The 18,863-nt window shown below is 43.1% G+C and overlaps 1 protein-coding gene and 2 long non-coding RNA genes across 3 annotated transcripts; all 3 read left to right on the forward strand.

The window, feature by feature from the left end:
- The first annotated feature begins 237 nt into the window (after positions 1 to 237).
- LOC144391236 (uncharacterized) lies at positions 238 to 1,253 on the forward strand. The gene is made up of 2 exons (XR_013455139.1): positions 238 to 344; positions 942 to 1,253. It is a non-coding gene; the product is annotated as an uncharacterized LOC144391236 (long non-coding RNA).
- A 4,234-nt stretch (positions 1,254 to 5,487) lies between these two features.
- LOC144383008 (uncharacterized) lies at positions 5,488 to 6,458 on the forward strand. The gene is made up of 3 exons (XR_013455147.1): positions 5,488 to 5,615; positions 5,962 to 6,091; positions 6,285 to 6,458. It is a non-coding gene; the product is annotated as an uncharacterized LOC144383008 (long non-coding RNA).
- A 937-nt stretch (positions 6,459 to 7,395) lies between these two features.
- Positions 7,396 to 9,555, forward strand: LOC120812880 (cytosolic carboxypeptidase 2-like; the record flags this gene model as incomplete). Its single annotated transcript, XM_078097993.1, is given in 7 exon segments — positions 7,396 to 7,595; positions 7,597 to 7,655; positions 7,895 to 8,119; positions 8,122 to 8,288; positions 8,374 to 8,516; positions 8,695 to 8,854; positions 9,445 to 9,555. Coding segments are annotated over 7 exon segments (1,065 nt in total), but the record flags the coding sequence as incomplete, so codon positions are not given.
- Positions 9,556 to 18,863: the final 9,308 nt, after the last annotated feature.

Genomic DNA, 18,863 nt, shown 5'->3' on the forward strand with positions numbered 1-18,863 from the left:
TTGAAAGATAAGACGATATTAACGTTAAGATTTTCATAATAATTAATGAACTGGTCGGCGAAATTTGGTCTACGCGAAGACGTGATTTCAACGTATTTAATATTTCACTTAAAACGTCATAAATATGAAACTACGGACTGCATGCTGTTAATAAGATGCGTTTAAGACATAATAATGCGGGCTGGTTCAAACATTACTTGTAAACACGTAACTCCGCTCACATCTGTAACGCGCATGCGCGAGTTCTTAGACGCCTGCAGAGCTCCGAGCGGACGAGGCGAAGTTACGGCAGCAGAGCGACATGAACGGGCTGATAGAACCACGACTACCGGCTCCACTACTCTGTAAGTACGCGAGTGTTTGAATGAAGCACACATGGAACTATAACCGGGTGTTTTACTTGTGCTGCCCACCCGATACGGGAAAGACGGCCCTTTTTGTTAAGCTAGTTAGCGTTAGCGCAGGTAGTTTGCTAGTTAGCATGCTAGCTTGGAGCATGCTAGCGTTCAGCATGATGACCTGGACCAAAAGTAAACATCCCAGAATGTTTTTCGTGTGTTTGGTGTTGCTAATGCGTTAGATTGTTGCTGTACCCATAAATGTTATTGCATTTCACACTGAAGATACGTTTTTAAAGCAATGGGGGCTAAATACAGATTGCAAGGGTGAAGGGCTGAATTCAACAAGTTGTGCTCTGTAAACAAGAGGCCGAAACATTGTAAGTTACTGCTGCTTAAAACATGATACTGTGTAATATACCTGGAAATGTTACTCCAGAAATGCCATAAGTTGCAGATGAATTGTTATCTTGTTGATAATGTAATAAGTGAACATCTATAAATGAGGGTTCTAACACACCTGCTGCTGTTATTATTATTAGTTTATTACTGTCATCATAAACCCAAATGACCAACTTTGCCGTTGTGCTTCCCTCCTCACAGGTTTCTGCGGGTGGTGGTTGCATCTGATGGAGGTTACGTCTGATGATGGTTGTCCCTGCACTGGTCCTGCCTTACCCCTGGCTTAGTAATCCACAATATTAGAATCATTTCTGTCGTAGGAATTGGATGTACTGTACATCTTTAAATTGTTCATGCTCTACACACCTACTGCCTTGCTGTTTTCCCCTCAGGTTTCTCCCGGTTGAAGTTTTTTTACATTTTGGGGGTTTTGGGACAGGATGTTGCATGTTTACAGATTGCAAAGCTGAACAAAATAAAATGGTTTGAATTGAATAAACACGTTGACCAGAGAAATCTGCAATTGAGGGCTGGTCTCTGCACTCTGACTCCCTTTACACAAAGAATCCTCAAGTGAGGATGAGGGAGATGCAGCTGATTTCAGGTATACTATCCCAACTCAAGTGACTCACAGCCACATCTTGTTACAGAATCTAAAAATGAAGTTCAAATGATTCAGAAAAATGGTCTACAAACACAGAATTGTTGTTGTTGAACACAGAATTGTTGTTTCTGCACTTTTAAATCCATAGTTTATTTCCCTGAAATATATATTTTATTTTTGTATTGTTTTTAATTAGGAAAAGTGTTCCCAGTGAGCATTTTTTGGTTGGAAAGACGTTTAAAAGACGTCTATGCCCGACGTTGAAAAGACGTTGCAAAATGGTTTAAAAGTGAAAGTTGTTTCAAGTTGTTGTTTCGTAGACGTTGAAAAGACGTCTATGTTTAGACCACATTTCAACGTGATTTTTTAATACGGTAATATTTCGTCCTCTCTTGTGTGCTATATCATTATTTTAGAGGTTTAAAAAGAAACTACGTCCACATTTGTAAGTTTACCACCGATATTATAAATCACGCATCATCATGCTGCACACTAGCATGCTAACCAGCAAACTACCTGCGCTAACGCTAACTAGCTTAACAAAAAGGGCCGTCTTTCCCGTATCGGGTGGGCAGCACAAGTAAAACACCCGGTTATAGTTCCATGTGTGCTTCATTCAAACACTCGCGTACTTACAGAGTAGTGGAGCCGGTAGTCGTGGTTCTATCAGCCCGTTCATGTCGCTCTGCTGCCGTAACTTCGCCTCGTGCTGCGTCCGCTCGGAGCTCTGCAGGCGTCTAAGAACTCGCGCATGCGCGTTACAGATGTGAGCGGAGTTACGTGTTTACAAGTAATGTTTGAACCTGCCCGCATTATTATGTCTTAAACGCATCTTATTAACAGCACGCAGTCCGTAGTTTCATATTTATGACGTTTTAAGTGAAATATTAAATACGTTGAAATTACGTCTTCGCGTAGACCAAATTTCGCCGACCAGTTCATTAATTATTATGAAAATCTTAATGTTAATATCGTCTATCGTTCAACCTTACGTTACATCATGACACATTTATCAACAAATTGACGTTTTCTGGCACGTTGATGTTTTATCCCATTTGAAGTCTTAGACGTTCAGACCTCATTTCAACCCGATTTCAACCATATTTCAACGTTGAAATTACGTCTTGTGCTCACTGGGATTACACTGCAGCTCAATCAGCTCCATCTGAATCTGCACAGGTGCAGTTTCCACGTCGACGGCAAATGGGTTGCGAAACAACTCAAAATTATTATTTTGTTCCTCAAAATCACCAAAGCGCCGTGCGAACTCCGTGCGCAGCGCGCTCAGTTTATCAGCAAAGTGCGTATTTGGGAACACCGTTGTGCCGCATTACTTGGCAACAGGGAAAGTGGGGCAAGTTGCACTGGTGCATTTGTGTCTCCCATAAAATCAGCTTCACTGGAAATGCCTTCACTGCGTCATACAGGTCAGTGATCATGCGGTCACGTCCCTGGAGCTGGAGGTTTAAGGCATTGAGACGTGCGGTTGTGTCAGCCAGAAACGCCACCGAAAGCGCTCGGCAAGACAGCTGAAGCGCTGCATTATGGGATCTGTAGTTTATTTTGTTATCAACGCTTCATATCGTCGGGCCATTAGTAACAATAATATAAAATGATCTCGCGGGCCAGATATAATTGCATGCCGAGCCGGATATGGCCCGCGGGCCTTGAGTTTGACATATATGTATTAAAAGATCGAACCGACCAGGTTGCGAACCCATGCAGCAAAATGCTAACGCATCATGCTGCTACTCGCTCTGTGCGCTGCGCCACAGGGCAGTGTGCTGGGTCTGGTCTTAATAAATTAATGCAAGGTAATTGGCACGAACGAAACCTTCTGGTGTCGTGGATCTGAAACAACTGGTTAACTTCGGCGTGTCTGTCAACAGACCAATATGATAAAGACACTCGCCCCCCCTCCCCCCTCCACCCTGACCTCTGCTCACTGTTAATCACTCAGTCAGTCAGTCTGTCTGTCTATTTCTCCTCCTCTCGCTCTCCCTCTATCTCTTCCTCACCACCCCTCCCTTCCTCACCCTCTCACCGTCCCTCTCTCTATCTACACCCCCCCACCCCACCCAGTCCAATCATTTCAAAATAAAAGCCCCATGGAGGGAATTCTTACTGTAACGTTTGTGATGAGGCCTATTAATTAAAACTTCTTAGTTTGAATAACAAACATTCTGTCTCCCAACCCCCCCTCACCCAATTCCATCATTACAAAATAAAAGCCTCAATGATTATCTGTACCTTAACCATGACGCTCAGATACGTATTGCTCTTTCAAATACTACTACAACCACTACAAATATTACCAGTACTTCTAGTACTACAACTGATACTTCTACTACCATACTACTAGTATTTCTACTGCTATTAATACTACAATACTACTAATATTATTGCAAATACTACTATGGCTAATAGTATTAGTATTACAGCTACAAACAATTTAAAACCTCTTTTTATTCATCTTAGGTTTTGTTAATTCTGTAATTCTTAAATTCATATAAGCTCCTGCAACTTCTGTATTTTTTAGAAATTCTATTGAATTTTAGCTTCACATTTCTGTATTTTCAGCAGTTCTTTAAAATAATTTCAGCTTTTCTTATGCCTGTATTAACAGCAGTGTTTTAATATTCATTTCTGTATTTTTTTGCAATATTTCACATTTATTTCAGCTGTTTTCATTTCAGCTTTTTCAGCAAATCTATTGAATTTCCTTTCAGCTTCTCCCATTTCTGTATTTTCAGTCATTTCAAATTAATTTCAGCTTTTCTAATATCTGTAATTTCAGCAAATGTATTCAAATTCCCTTCAACTTTCTGTATTTTCAGCTATTTTTAAATATTCATTTCAGCTTTCAGCTTTTTGCATTGCAACGCATTTTCAGCAGGAAATGCATTTTCTAGTTTCTTAACTTTGTTTTGTTCGTGTCTGTGGTTTACGTCACGCGATGGCCGTAAGAAAACAATATCCTTTTTTAATCCAAATGTGTCGATGCAAGGCTGCAGCCTCGTGAAGAAGTAGCGTTGCACATGTCCTGAAGTGTTCTAAGACACGCCCAAGGTAACCAGTTGTTTTAGATCCACGACACCAAAAGTTTCCGCCATGCTGATCTGCGTCAACGAAATGGATCAATTATACAAAGGGTCAACAAATTTCTGTGAGTTTCTGTGTTGCACTGCTAAGAGCATTCACCAGGTTGATATATTGATGTTTTGATCCACCGGGTTCGAATCCAGGTTGTGCCGATCTTTCCTTAATATATTTTTTTATATAAATGTTTTCATACGTGGCCGTGATGTGGTGCTCACTTATACAATCGTAAACGCTGCAATGGATTTGTGATACGTTTTAAAGATTTTCAGCAATATGTTTGTGAATGTGTGACGAATCAGGGAACTGGAGGCAGACACATCTGCAGCTGTGGAGTAAACACAAACCCGCACGCATAGGGAAACCAGTAGGTGGAAAAACCAGTAGGGGTGTAACACCGGCATTACCTTTTGGGTGTCGCGGGAGTAATTTCCAGCAGCGTAACAAGGCACATATTAAATAAATGTTGCTTCTATCTTAACTAATGATTTTCTGCGCCACACTTAGGGTGGCCATTCGTCCGGCTTTAGGCCGGACAGTCCGGCTTTTAAATGCCCTGTCCGGCTGCAGGCGCAGCCTTAAGCCGGACACTCGTTTGTCCTCCTTTTGAGAAAATAACTAAAAAGGTCTCCCTTTTGACACATTACCTTGTTAGTTTAATACGTATTGGCTAAAAATGTGTGTCAAAATAAGTAATTTCATTGGTTACATTTTCGTGTAGTTTTTTTTTTTTTACTGAATGGTCGGTAATATCTTACCCCCACCCGTCAACAAATGACTCACTCGAAGAAAGATTTGTTCATCTTACCACCCTCCCACCCCCATCACTAGTGTCCTCCTTTTTGACGTGAAGGAAATGGCCACCCTGTTCAATACATTCGTAGTGCTAAACACGTTGAGGCCTCCGTTCTCCGTCCCCGGAGGATCAACCTTCGATGAACTTCAGTGTGCTTCCTGGTGTTTAACACCCGTTCATTCACTGGGAGCGATGGTCCGGGCCGGTCTGGGCGTATCCTGCTCTGCATGGCGACTGCGGTGTTGTCGAGACGATCGGTTGCTTGGCAACATCGTGCAATTCAGGAACGTCTTCCACTCGATGGAGGCGCCATGTTCGCTTAATCGCTCCGCTGTGTATTGAAGCGTGTTTGCGGCGCAGTTGAACCACGAGCGAGGTAAGTCGCGGCACAGATTGAGAGCGTTTTTGCAATGAAGCTTGAAGCAAAACAAAAGTTGTGTAGCGCAGGTGTGTGACGTCAGTGCTGAGCAGAAGTTGACCCTGCACTGGTTGACCTCATGAATGCGCGCTGCATTCTTCAGGAGGACTTTCTCTGGCATTTTACTTTAAGCAGAAAGTATTGGAATTTCTTTCAAATCGGTATTGTTTCACGATAACATAATTAATCTTTGCAGTATCCTGATTACAAACCGTGGTTGATGAAAAGGGGCAAACCACACAAACCTCCGACTCGGTTTGGCAATTGGGAGTATGAGGTTGATGACTTAATTCTTTCCTATCAGGCAGAGAAAACACAAACCATGGCTGTGTCCGCTATCAGGAATTGGTGGAACACCCATCAGAGGGACGGATCGGACAGCAATGGCTCCATCGCAGGGGAAGATGAGGAGGAATTGGCAGGAAGGAGGCAGCGTAAGCCATTTCCCCTGCATTGCTAATGTTTAACTTCACCCCGATGGGTCGACTTGTTGCTGTTTTAATCCCACTCCGCTGTCTAATGTGCGACGTGGTGTGGGAGTCCTGGTTTTCCCTGCGAAAGACGTGTGCACCAAACATGCATTTATCTCACGCAGTTACTGAAGGTGTGGTTGGTGTCTCCCCTCAGGGGCTGTGAATCTAAGTCAGACTCTGAGGACCACGCAGCTTCTCGTCAACTTCGACGGTGGCCGACCTGTTTTGAGTTTCAGGGCTCCGCCGGACCTGGTTACCTTCCCATCCATATCCTGCCCCCGTTGGCCCGTAGAGTGTGAGGTCATCAGCGACATCATCCATCACGTCGGTAATTACACATTGTATTGAAACGGTTATGTTATTAGGAAGGTTATTGATAAGCCCAATAGAAGGCAGAAGGAAGTTTTCAATAAATGAAGAAAAAAGCCAGCACCCCATTTGGCAGTAACTGTCGACATTTAATGAACAATGAGGGTACGTGTTGCAGAGTGGGACCCCCCGGAGCCAGAGCCTTTCTACCATCACACAGGACGCGATAGGACCCCCGTGCCAGCAGGAGAGGAGAGGGGCACCATGGTTTACTGCGCTGACCAGGGTAACGCACCACACCGGAGGCTTTTTTTGTAGTTCCAAGTTGGTGCTGTATATCACCACAGTCTTGTTAACGGATTCTGCTGAACAATAAGATAATAATAACAACCCATTACTTTGAATTGCTTCATGTTCGTCCTTCGATTTAATGTGGAACATTATGAGGAAGAACCCATCTGGACTCCTTAATGCTTTAGGATTTAAATTTCATTTTGATGTTACAATTTAAGTGCAGCATAACAATATACAAGCTGTAACAACATTTTAATATAACAATATTAGCTATTCTGGTGGGCCTTCTAGTAGTTCAAGTGTATTTCCTCAGCAGTGGTATCCTAGATATTAACTCTAAAAAGTCCATGTTTACTAAAAGCTTCAAGAGTTTGGGCTGTTCACATTTACTCTGTTCATGTTGTTCTCACTTCTTTTCCAGCCACTAAGCGTCCCTACTTCACCTGCTCCCGGGTCGGAGGAAGCAGGCGGCCCACTAAGAGCGCCACCTCTTCCATAAACCAGACGGACCTCCCTCTTGAGTTTGAGTCCCGCTTTGAGAGTGGGAACCTTCAGAAGGCTGTGCAAGTGTGAGTCCTGCACCCAAAGTCGCCTTTCAATCGTTTGTGTACATTTGATCCATTCAAGTAGTTTAGTTATACTCTCTGCCCCCCCATATTTCTTTCCTGTTCAGGAGTGACTATGAGTACGAGCTCACCCTGCGCACAGACATGTACACCAGAAAGCACACGCAGTGGTTTTATTTCAGGGTCAGGAACATGAAGGCTGGAGTGACCTACCGCTTCAGTATCATCAACTTGATGAAGAGCAGCAGCCTATACTCTCACGGCATGAGACCACTGCTCTACTCCGAGAGGGCCGCCGACAAAGGTGTTTCAATGGCAGCGCGCCGGCTCAAATATTAGATACTACTGCAGCTGCAGTCGGGTGGGTGAACTTCCTGACATGGTGGAACATAAAAAATGACATCTTGACTGTAATTTACCAGGTTGTTTTGTAGTTTTCCAGCATGTTTATTGCTAATTGTATGATTTGAGATCTGTATAGTGAGTGCAGAAAGCACACGAGAACAACGTAACTCCAGATATTTTAAATATATAATTGACAAAGCAGGACCTCACTTAAACCCCCCCACTATTTCTGTCTCTGCTTAGAACGCAGAGGACCGCAACAGCGACGCAATCGCCGCATTCTCACTGACGTGGACTCTCCAATTCCCCTATGACTCGGACACATGCTACCTGGCCCACTGCTACCCCTACACCTATTCCCACCTGCAGCGCTACCTCAGGAACATCTCATCCAACTCAGCAGTTGCGTCATACTGTACCCTGCGGGTGCTGTGCCACAGCCTCGCTGGGAACGCTGTATACGTGGTGACGATTACGTCCCGGGGGGGCGGCAGGAGGGCGCGAGCAGCAAAAAGGCCGTCGTGGTGACGGCCCGAGTGCACCCCGGAGAAACCAACGGATCCTGGATGATGGAGGGGTTCCTGGACTTCCTGTTCGGTGACTCGGAGGATGCTCAGCTGCTGAGGGACACTTTTGTCTTCAAGGTCAGGGACCTCAAGCTCAGAGTCTCACATCAGTCTCGTCATTATGAACGTTGCGGTTTTCTCATTTGGATCCATGGACCTGCAGGTGGTTCCTATGCTGAACCCTGATGGTGTCATAGTGGGTAATTACCGCTGTTCTCTGGCAGGAAGGGATCTCAACAGGAACTACAAGACATCTCTTAGGGATTCCTTTCCCTGTGTGTGGCACACCCGAAACATGGTGGAAAGGTATGAAAGTACACGTGCGTAAACAAACAAATTATGAAACACAAACAAATCATCGTTATTATAGCAAATATGTTGTAAATGACTGTAATCTTGTTTCTTTTACAACGTGGTTTCTCCAAGTATGTATTAAAAAGAACTTTTACCAATGTCTATTCTTGCCCTGTAATCTTTGTTCCAGGCTGATGGCTGAGATGGATGTAGTTCTTTACTGCGACTTTCACGGCCACAACCGTAAAAACAATGTCTTCGTGTACGGCTGTAACAAACAAGGCGATGCTTTGCTGAAGCTTCAGGAGAGAGTCTTTCCACTAATGATGAGCAAGAATGCCAGTAACAAAGTAAATACCCTGATTAGGAATTGCTCTTCTTTATACGCAGTAAGATAGTCCTCCTATTTAATTCAATTCAATTTCAATTCATTTTATTATGTATAGCCCATAATCGCAAATTACAAATTTGCCTCAGAGGGCTTTACAGTCTGTACACATACAACATCCTCTGTCCCGAAACCCACCATCGGCACAGGAAAAACTCCCCAAAAAATGAAAAAACCCTTCCAAGAGGGAAAAAAGGGAAGAAACCTTAGGGAGAACGTCAGAGGAGGGATCCCACTCCCAGGATGGACAGACTACAATGGATGCCATGTGTACTGAATGAACAATGTATAATACATGCAATTCAATAATTAAGATTATGCGTTTGAATGACAGGTGACAGAAGAGGGACACACTTTAAGTCCCTTGGTTTCTACTTCTGTGACACCCTGCTGGACTACTGTGACTCAGATCCAACAAAGATCAGAGATAGAAAACACATCTACGAGTTGTACACAAAACCTTTCATTTGTACGCACAAAAATATAAAATGAGTAAAAGCTGTTTTTGTTTGGTGTGTGTGTTTTTAATGCTTTCTCTGCTTTTGAATTCAGACCCGCCTCTGTCTGACAGAGCTGGCGGCCTTGTTGACGAAGAAGGTCAGAGAGAGGCTGGGCAAAGATTTGGGCACCGACTTCTCCGTCTCTGACCTGGAAACCAGGTGATATGGCGACACATTGCTACTGTTAGGGTTTCGGAAAGCCCTCGAGGGAGGACTCACTCCTTTGTTCTCGTCCCGGCCGGAAACGAAGAATCAAAAGAGTCAGCTTGCTTAAATTCAAAAATCAAAAAGTATTTAATAACTAAACAACGTTATAAGGGATACAATTACAAAGCGAAATAGAGAATCCTCTGAGCAAGTCTAAAGCGACTTAGCAAAGCGGCTGCAGGAAAACTCTAACAGTCCTTTCCCCGCTTTGGTCCTTTGAAAACTCTTGAGGTGTGTCTTCTTTGGTGCATTTGAATGTCATTGGCTTCTTCTTCAGAGTGTCCCCTCCTGGACTGTCCCTTTCACGTCGAGGTGTGAAGCTGCAGCTGTAACCTGAAACCTCACTGTACTATCTGTCCCTCACATTCCAATGCACTCAATGCAGATACAGTTGGCTTTATGCCTCAATGAGTGAATTTAACAAAGCATGCATAGTTTAAGTCTTCATCTTTTAACTAGTACACTTTAATTACAACAATCCATCATTAATGATCCCCGTTCATCACACTTCATCATAAGATCTAAGACAGTTCATGTGGTTCAATTTTCAAGACATTTGCCTCAGTCGGCTGCCTTACATTAAGTTGTTCATTTATTACCTGACAGGAGAAAAAACTCCCAAAAAACTCTCTTTGGGGATAAAATTGGGAGAAATCCATAAAGGACGGCAATTAGCATCCGTCCCCAGGTAATGGGGTAAAGGTTAATGTAATACCTAATATCTAATAACACACAAACTATAATTCTAACACTAAACATTATTACACGTACTATAACTTCCATAACTACGGGTGCACTTCTGGCTTAAATCCCTAACAATTCCCTCCTTGCTCACAGTTCACTGTGAGCATCTCTCAAGGACTGAAAAATTATCATACAGTCACATCCGTCAACAGTGATTGTCCCTCATCATCTACTCGCTACCGATTTCCCTGTATACTAGTCTCACTAAGCGCAATATCGACCAATTCCTGCAGGAATCCAAGGATGCAGGAGATGCAGCTTCATCCGTAGTGGACTAGATCATGACCGTAACACAAGAAGGGTTAACGCAGACGGGCATGCACTTTTCCGTTGTGCAATAATACTGACAAACCCGTTGGTGAGAGGATTGTCGTCGCCTTAGTTGTCTCTCAGCTGCTGGTTCAAGCTGTCAGTGGGGCTTGTGCTCTGGTCACCAAGCCACCAGGAGCTGTGTTGTTGGAGATGATCGCACAACAAACAGATCCAAACATTTTGCAGAAGTTACCGTTTCCAGCTAACATCATGTCTAAAGCCACTTTATTATTCTAGGCCATGAGTCTCATTTCATCCAATGACTCATGCAGGTCTTCATTTGTAGCACCTGTCTGTCATTAAATGCAGTTTCATCCAATCAACATTTTATTATTGTCCACAAATTCAGCTGTGATCTGATTCTGGAATTCAACATCATCTGGCACCCTCCTTGGCACCTTCTTAGCATCCTTTTCACGTATTCATGTGACCTTCAGACTAATGTGGATCTGTCTTTCTTCTTAAGGCTTTCTCTGGTGGTGTTTATTCCTGGTGATGTGATCTTAACTACCAGTAACTGTGTCTACTGTTAACCGCATCAGTGTCTTAGGTAAACCGTGAGTTTCCCCTGAGGAATCAGTGTAGTTCGTAACACAAATAATTCCTTATTCAATCTTTCTCCCACATGGCTGCTGTTGGAAAACCTCCTGAAGATGTCTCCCTGGATCTCTTAGTGAATCTGGTCTCAGTCGCTTAAAGTTCAACACATATCAACACATTATATAGGGACAAGGTATCTGAAACTCAAGGAAAAACACTATAGGACATATAATTTACCCCCCCACCCCCAGGGGCAGCTCTGGATGTGTCTTTCAATTGATGCTCCCATCCCTGTTTGTTTCTGGAGGGATGACATCATCAAACAGAATAACCGCTCTATATGTGGCGGTGCCACAGTGATGCTTCAAGTTGACAACACATGTTGAGGAGGAGAACATAACCAGTGAGTCAATGGTTGAGACCCTGCCCTTCATAGTTTACTCTCCCTCCATAAATGGACACCATCTCTCCACTTGCATTGTATAATGATCTCAGCTCTGTTTGGAGTGAAATAGAAACAACACATACAAGAACTTTTAGCCTCCTAAAAACAATTCTTATTTTCAATTCTTACTATGATATATGCCTTTCAACAGAGACGATGCTGTAGTTGTCTGAATAGGCATAATTCTATGAAATGGTGAACTTCTCTCTCCTCCTTCTGACCAGATGTTCCCCGTGAATGTGTCTAATGCTGCTTAGTTTTATCTTGGTGATGATTTGTCATTGCAACCGAATAGCCGCTCTGAATTCAAAATCCTCAAGTTCTGTTACTGTAATATCGTTGGCGTTTGTTTGTTTGAACATTCTTATCATATGTGTTTATCAAGTGTCCCAGCCGTTCCCGTTCCTTCTCTAATCTGGAAATGGTGTGTCACATTAGCTCCGTGTCTGTGGATTTCTTCGTTGTATGTGTGTGCCTATACTTCTCCTTTTTGATGTTCCTCTGCTGGAATATCTGTTGTTGTCAGCGGTTTGGTCAGATGACACGTAGCTGTCATCCTAGACGTGTGATTAAGCTTCACGCTCCCTCCTTGGACCTCGAATCACCTCAGTTCCTGTGAGCAGACTGCTCTGCTAACCCGAGGTCCCATTGGGACAAGATTCCCCAATCGGCTGTTGAATAGAGAAGCACAAGTGGTGCAGCTATGTGTGTGCGTGTGTGTGTAGGTGTGTCTAGATGTGCGTGTGAGTGTGTGTGTGTGTGTGTGTGCTCTCCCAATTCCTGTTGCTCTTTCTTCTGGTTTACCAAACTCTTCAAGCAAACAAGTTCTACCATCTAGTGTGTGCATATTTAAACATAACTGGAACTCAACATTTTACCCACTTATTTCCCAGTTTTAGCTATTTCTTTTAATGTGGAGTACAGTGATCCCTCGCCACTTCGCGGTTCACTTATCGCGGATTCGCTATTTCGCGGATTTTCATATTGCATTTTTTTTTTTTTTGGTGCATTGTGCTCTGCATTCTGATTCGCTAAAAACTCACTCCCGAGCCGTTCATTACAGTTCTCCAACGTAATCGATGGTGGCATGTCGGTGTACAAGGATCTTTTTGCAAAGAAGAAAAAAGAGCGACAACAGCTGCCTATCACTATGTTCTTCTCCCGAACAAACACACCTGCACCGCGGGCTTCAGAAGAAGAGAACACTGCAGAGCGCAGTCAGGATGCAGCGGCCCAGTCTGAAGAGCAGTGAAACGGCCTACACGCGAGTCACTGTATTTGTATACATGTAATAGTTGCTAATTGTAAAAAAAAAAAAAAGTTTTCTATTTCGCGGATTTCACTTATCGCGGGTCATTTTCGGAACGTAACCCCCGCGATAAACGAGGGATTACTGTAATTGTATCATCTGTGTGTCTCATCAGTCCTTGTGTCTGTGTATGAGAAGAGCAATTTCATTACACATTCGTTCCAGGAAGAAAAGTCAGGTTGGATCTTTCTGTGTTGGCCATCGTCTGCTGTTATTCCAAAAATGCCACTTGAGTAGCTAAACTCTAACATCTAGTGTTTTCCTAAAAACATTCTAATCAATTTGTCAGTTGTTTCATTGATAGAAAGATTGTATGTTCTTCTTAACACTTTAAATCTTATAAAATCTACACAACTCTGTTGTTTTGAACCTTATGATTGTGTTGTACACTGCATGCAATAATGTTCCCTAATCGGCAGATACTCTAGTTGTATTCTGTTCTCCCCCAGTCCCTCATGTTGAGGTAGGTGTAAAAGCATCCCTTCACATAGCCTTTGGTGATGCTAATCACCCCCAGGCCACCTCCTGGCTTATCCAACAATGTCGTAAAAACCCCTCAACGCCGTTTCTACTGGGTGTCGTTGCCGATCTGGACTTTCTCGCATTGGAGTCGCCTGTTCCTAACTGAAAAGCAAAACAGAGTTAACAATTGCCATGCACATGTATTCGAGGAAAAATGTGTCAGTAAATTTTATCATAGTGAAATAATTGCTCCCATTCAAACCGTGTGTGATTCTTAAATGACTCTTAGATGACATACAACCTGTGGATGGATTTTATGGCTCCGACAGGAGATTCCTCCTCTTATCAGTCGTTGTTTTAGGGAGGCCTGCTCACTCCCTCCTCGACCATGAGTCGCCATCACCTTTCAACCTCTGCATCTCCTAAATGTTGCTTTCTTAGAAGGAAAAATCTCTTCTTTGTTCCTGCTGTTCTGGTTCTGTTCCCTCTTGTTCAAATTCACTTCCTGCAAGTCGCTTTGGATTAGAGCCTCAGCTGAATGAAAAATGTAACGCGTTGACGTAAAGAATGCCTCTGCATATCTTTATCTGCTCCTAGAGTATTTACACACTGTTTTGAAAAATTGCCTTTCTTAAATGGCCTTGTTTCCAACCGATTTGAGGAGCCATTCATGTATAGAAATTTAAATCTCCGACATAACTGATTGTTGACCCCCATAGTCAACTCAGGAAAAATGAACACCAATATTGCCTTTGCGTCCCCATTCAATAATCTCTTTGAGTTTTTGCTTGTAGGTCTCACCCTCATGGTGTATGACTGTTCCATGTCTTCATCAACTAATTGACCAACCAAGTTCTCTTTGTTCATTCTAACCTCGAAGCAATCTGCTCGTACCAAGTTTACACAAAAATATTACCTCACTTTCTCACCCTCACAGTCAATTTCTTCTCCTTTTACCTTCAGCCTGTTTGCTCTGTTATGACGTGACATCACCTTTGAAAACCTGTGCATTACTGCATAACTCTTCAACCTGTTTTTCCCATTTTTACACTTCCACTTGCCCTCGGTCATACTTTCAAACACCTGCGTGTGTCTCTCATAACATTTCAACCTACTTTTCTCTTCTTTGCTGACCTTTGTGACCACTTTCACAAGTGGTTGAGCATTTGCAGTATCAGTCTCTAAAACTTCAATCAATGTATCAGAATGTGAACCTCAAACCCCGGTGATATCAACAAAGGTTCTCCAAACCCTTCAGGGTCATAAAACAACAATGAAGATTGTGAGTCCCTTGATCCCCAAAAAGTACCAGGAGATAATAAATCAACTTAGCATCAGACCCATCTGTTCCAGACCCCCCTCCAGTGTTAATCTCCACTTTTATTGCTCTTCAGCCCAAAAGCAAAGCAGAGGGTGGGAGACATGTCTGTTACTTGCAGATACAAACTCAGCTCATGCTTAGTTTGATCCAATCCATTCATTCATTACTGATAGATCACCAACCTCTCATGGTTAGCGTATCCAAATGTAAGAGTGTACTACTTGTTGAACATTACAGGATGACCGTCTGTAACAAGTTTCCATATTTCGTGTACTGGTGCTATCAATGTTCCTTTGATCAGACATTTGCTTCCATCATCAAGATACTGTATCAAGTGTATCGTGCACTATACACTCAATAAACAGCACTCAACAATTTACCGCCCATCTCTGAATTTAGGAGGAAACTCGAAAAACTACAAACATTAATACAACATACGGACAATATATACAACAACTCTCCTAATCCTTATCACCTTCATTCCTCATTTAAATCTTTCACAACCTCATCTCTTAATTTTCAATGACTGATTTCCCCTTTTTTTAATCAATCTTCCCTACGGGTTTAAGTCTTGTTTCAGCTGACACTCTCAGCAGTCTATAATCTCTAGTCTCCCTTTTTCTACCTGGAATCTGAGTCGTAAACCGTAGAGGCTGAGGGTGCTTATCTGAGCTGTTGGAAAGCAGCGGGGGTCGGTGTGTCACCAGTCAGTTGTTTAGGGCTCCTCAGAACTCTGTCTCCATCAACGCAAGTGGCATCTGTTGCTGTGGTCACCACATATGGGGAGGTGGAGGCTGGGGTGTGCCCAGTCTCTGGTTCTGCCTGGGCTGCAGTGGGTAGGGAAACCTTCCTGGAGGAGCATTCGACCGTGTGTTCCCTTCATATTTCACTGGACACGTTCTTGACCAATGTCCCACCTGCCCACATATATAACACACATCACCCCCATACCCTCCTTGGTAGTATCCACTCCCTCGGTTATATTCACGGCCTCTGCCTCTCCCTCTGTACTGTGGTGGTTGCTGGTATCCTCTCAATTGGTTTCTCACTGCTGGACCTACAGTTGGATATGTGGCTTCTGGAGGAACAGGGTATTGAGGTTGTTCATCACTCACCGACAGTTGTTTCCTGACTCTCCGTTTTTCCGTTGCTTCTGCATCTGCTGCTGCCAGTTGAACCTTCAGAAGCTGTTTCGTCAGTCTCTTGATTTTTCCCCATTCGATCGTCTCCACTGCTTACTGTTTCTGGTGGTAATGGGTGAGACGGTCTCTCCATGTGCTTTCATCCATGTCGTCCAGTCCCACTACTCCCTCTAACAGGGACAAGCCTTGCAGCACAGTGTGTCGCCAGATCACAGCAGTAGATTTGTTATTGTCGTGTCTTTCTCCTGTGGCCAAATGCCATTCTGTTTCTGCTCTCCTCAGATATTGAGACATGTCTTCACCTTGTTTCATACTCAGACCCATCGGGATGGACATACTTGGCTTTGTAGGCCAGATGTTTCGCATTGTGGCCCAAAATACTCCTCTGACCTTATCAAATGGAGCCTCATCCTCTTGGTTGGTGGTTCCCGCTCTTGCTTCTAAGGCTCTTAGGTTGTCAGTACCCTCCATGTGGGCTATTAAGGCTCTCATATCTCCAAGAGTCAACTCATCACCTATTGTGTGCCTTTCAAAGAGCAGGATCATGGGTTAGCTCCTTCTCCCAATGGCGGCAATGCCTTCTCCGGGGCTTCCATGTCCCGATGACTCCAGGGTAGAAATACGCTGGGCTCACAATCTGCTTCTTCTTCTTCTGTCAGGTCAACAGCAGGTTTGCGGGTGTTTGGGTCGACTGCAGTCCAGTAGACAAGCAGCTGCTTGGTGCGGACACATCTCTTATCCTCTCTTTTGAGGGCTCTCTTCTCACTCTTTCTATTTAATTTGCCGGCTTCTACATAAGCCGTAGTGGCTTGATTTCTCGCTGTTACAGTCTCCCTCCACACCTTGCGCCTGTCTTCACCTGCTGGCGGCGACACCGTTGGAAACCACCCACTCTTTTGCCATCTTTTCAAATATCTATTCATCCTACTCCACTCCCTCTCTCTTTCCTTGGACTCAGTTTGTTCTTCCATGAACTCTCTGGCCCTACCAAGCAATTTCTGAGTTGTAAGCGCAGCCATCATGCAACCTGGAATACTCTAAACAACCGCTAAGCTGTCCCGTCTGTCCTAGGTGTTACTCTGTCACTAACAGCAAGAAAAACCAAACCAAGTCACTTCTAACAGCTGTCCGAGGAAATGTGAAATCGAACTGTCAACCGGAATCGACACAGTAAAACAAACAACCAAATCTAAAAGAAAGGAGGGCAATTTACAACATCAAATCAGTCCAATAACTGCGGTGTATTTACTAAAATTATCCGGTTAGACCACCAAGTTAAACCAACTTATCAGTACCTCTAACCACAAAATCAAATCAATCACAGAACTGTAAAAATTAGTATAATCAATGATCAATGCCAAAGACTATGATTACAATTGTACAGAGGAAAAAGAGAAAGAATTAACTATATCTCAAATCAAAACTCAATCTTCATTCAAAATTCAAAAGTCTAAAAATTAAACTTTAATAAAATTAATCTTGATGTCTAAAAATGAATTAATCCAAATTATTAATCAAAGTTACAAAATTAATCAAAGTTATGATGATACAGTCAAACTGCCGGCAATATTAATCAGGAAGTAGAGCAGAAGCACTCCCCCACAAATGCCGCCAGAGATTATACTTCAATACAAACAATGATCCACCCCCAACCCAGAGACAATGCAATGACAGTCAATCTGGTTTCAGCTAAACATTGGAGATCGAAATCAAACAATTTATAACAGCTTCTCAAAAGCACCACATCAAAATTAAGTCAACCTCCAATTCCAATCCAAAATCGATTCAGAACTATAGTACAAACCAAATTCAACGTAACACTACAGCACTTTAATGTTTCAAATAAACGTCAACACCAATCCAGATATCCGTCAAGTTATCTTATCAATCTTTACACTATCCTAGTAAGGAACGGCAAATGTGCATCAAAGTCAACGTCCGAACACGGCAAGTGAAGAAATTGAACTCCCCCTCTTGTAATTCCCTTTACATCCACCAGATGTGCACTTACTCCAACCACATGAGGCGCTGTTCAGACAATAGCTGAAGATCGAACACAGAACTACCAAAGAGGAAGTGCGTCGACGCCCCTGGACATGGATCGTAAAACGCCGTGTGCTGGCGTAGCAAAGAACAATGGGCTAAAGCTAACTGCTAACCCACGCTATATCCCCAGTGGAATTACCAATGAGACCCCGTTAGCCGCTAGCAATGCAGCCTCACGTGGTCCATCTTGGACTGTTCACCAACACCTTAATATGCTACGGTTTTATAACCCGACGCCGGAGATGATCAGTCTCCAGTTCGGATTCTATACATATATATATATATATATATATATATATATATATATATATATATATATATATATATATATATATATATATATATATACAATGTTAAGCAATCACATACACACAGTAAATCATAATCCGGAACATCTATTCATCAATCAAGCGCATGCACCACGTTGCTCAAACACTCACACCAGCATGCAAATATATATACACTATCATTTACACTAAAAGCGCTTATCTGCCACCCACCCTCTATTAAATATCCTATCTACCTAATTTTATAGGATTTCTAGAGAGTGGAAAATGTTAAGCAGAATCAATCCAGTCGATGCTGGATTTTCCCGTAACCAGTCGCCGCTGGATTTTCCCGTAATCATAAACTTAACCAGTCGTCGCTGGATTTTTCCGTATCCCAATCCTGTAGAGCAAGCCCCCCCCCCCCCCCCCCCCAATCTATTAAAATCCTGCAATACCTAATTGTGAAGGACTTTATGCACAGAGAGGGGAAATGAAGAGAAGAATCTTCTCTAAAGACGCCGTAATTATTGTGGGAAACCTAGTGGACAACATGCGCATCGTCACACCTCATGCGAACCCCCTAACCAATCCCATACGGGTCTACTTGTATGAATTTATCCTGCTGGTCTTTATGTCTCAGCAGACCAGTTCGCCGACTGGATTTTCTAACGCTC

This window comes from Gasterosteus aculeatus, chromosome Y (assembly GCF_964276395.1).
Source record: "Gasterosteus aculeatus chromosome Y, fGasAcu3.hap1.1, whole genome shotgun sequence".
NCBI classification, from domain to species: domain Eukaryota; kingdom Metazoa; phylum Chordata; class Actinopteri; order Perciformes; family Gasterosteidae; genus Gasterosteus; species Gasterosteus aculeatus.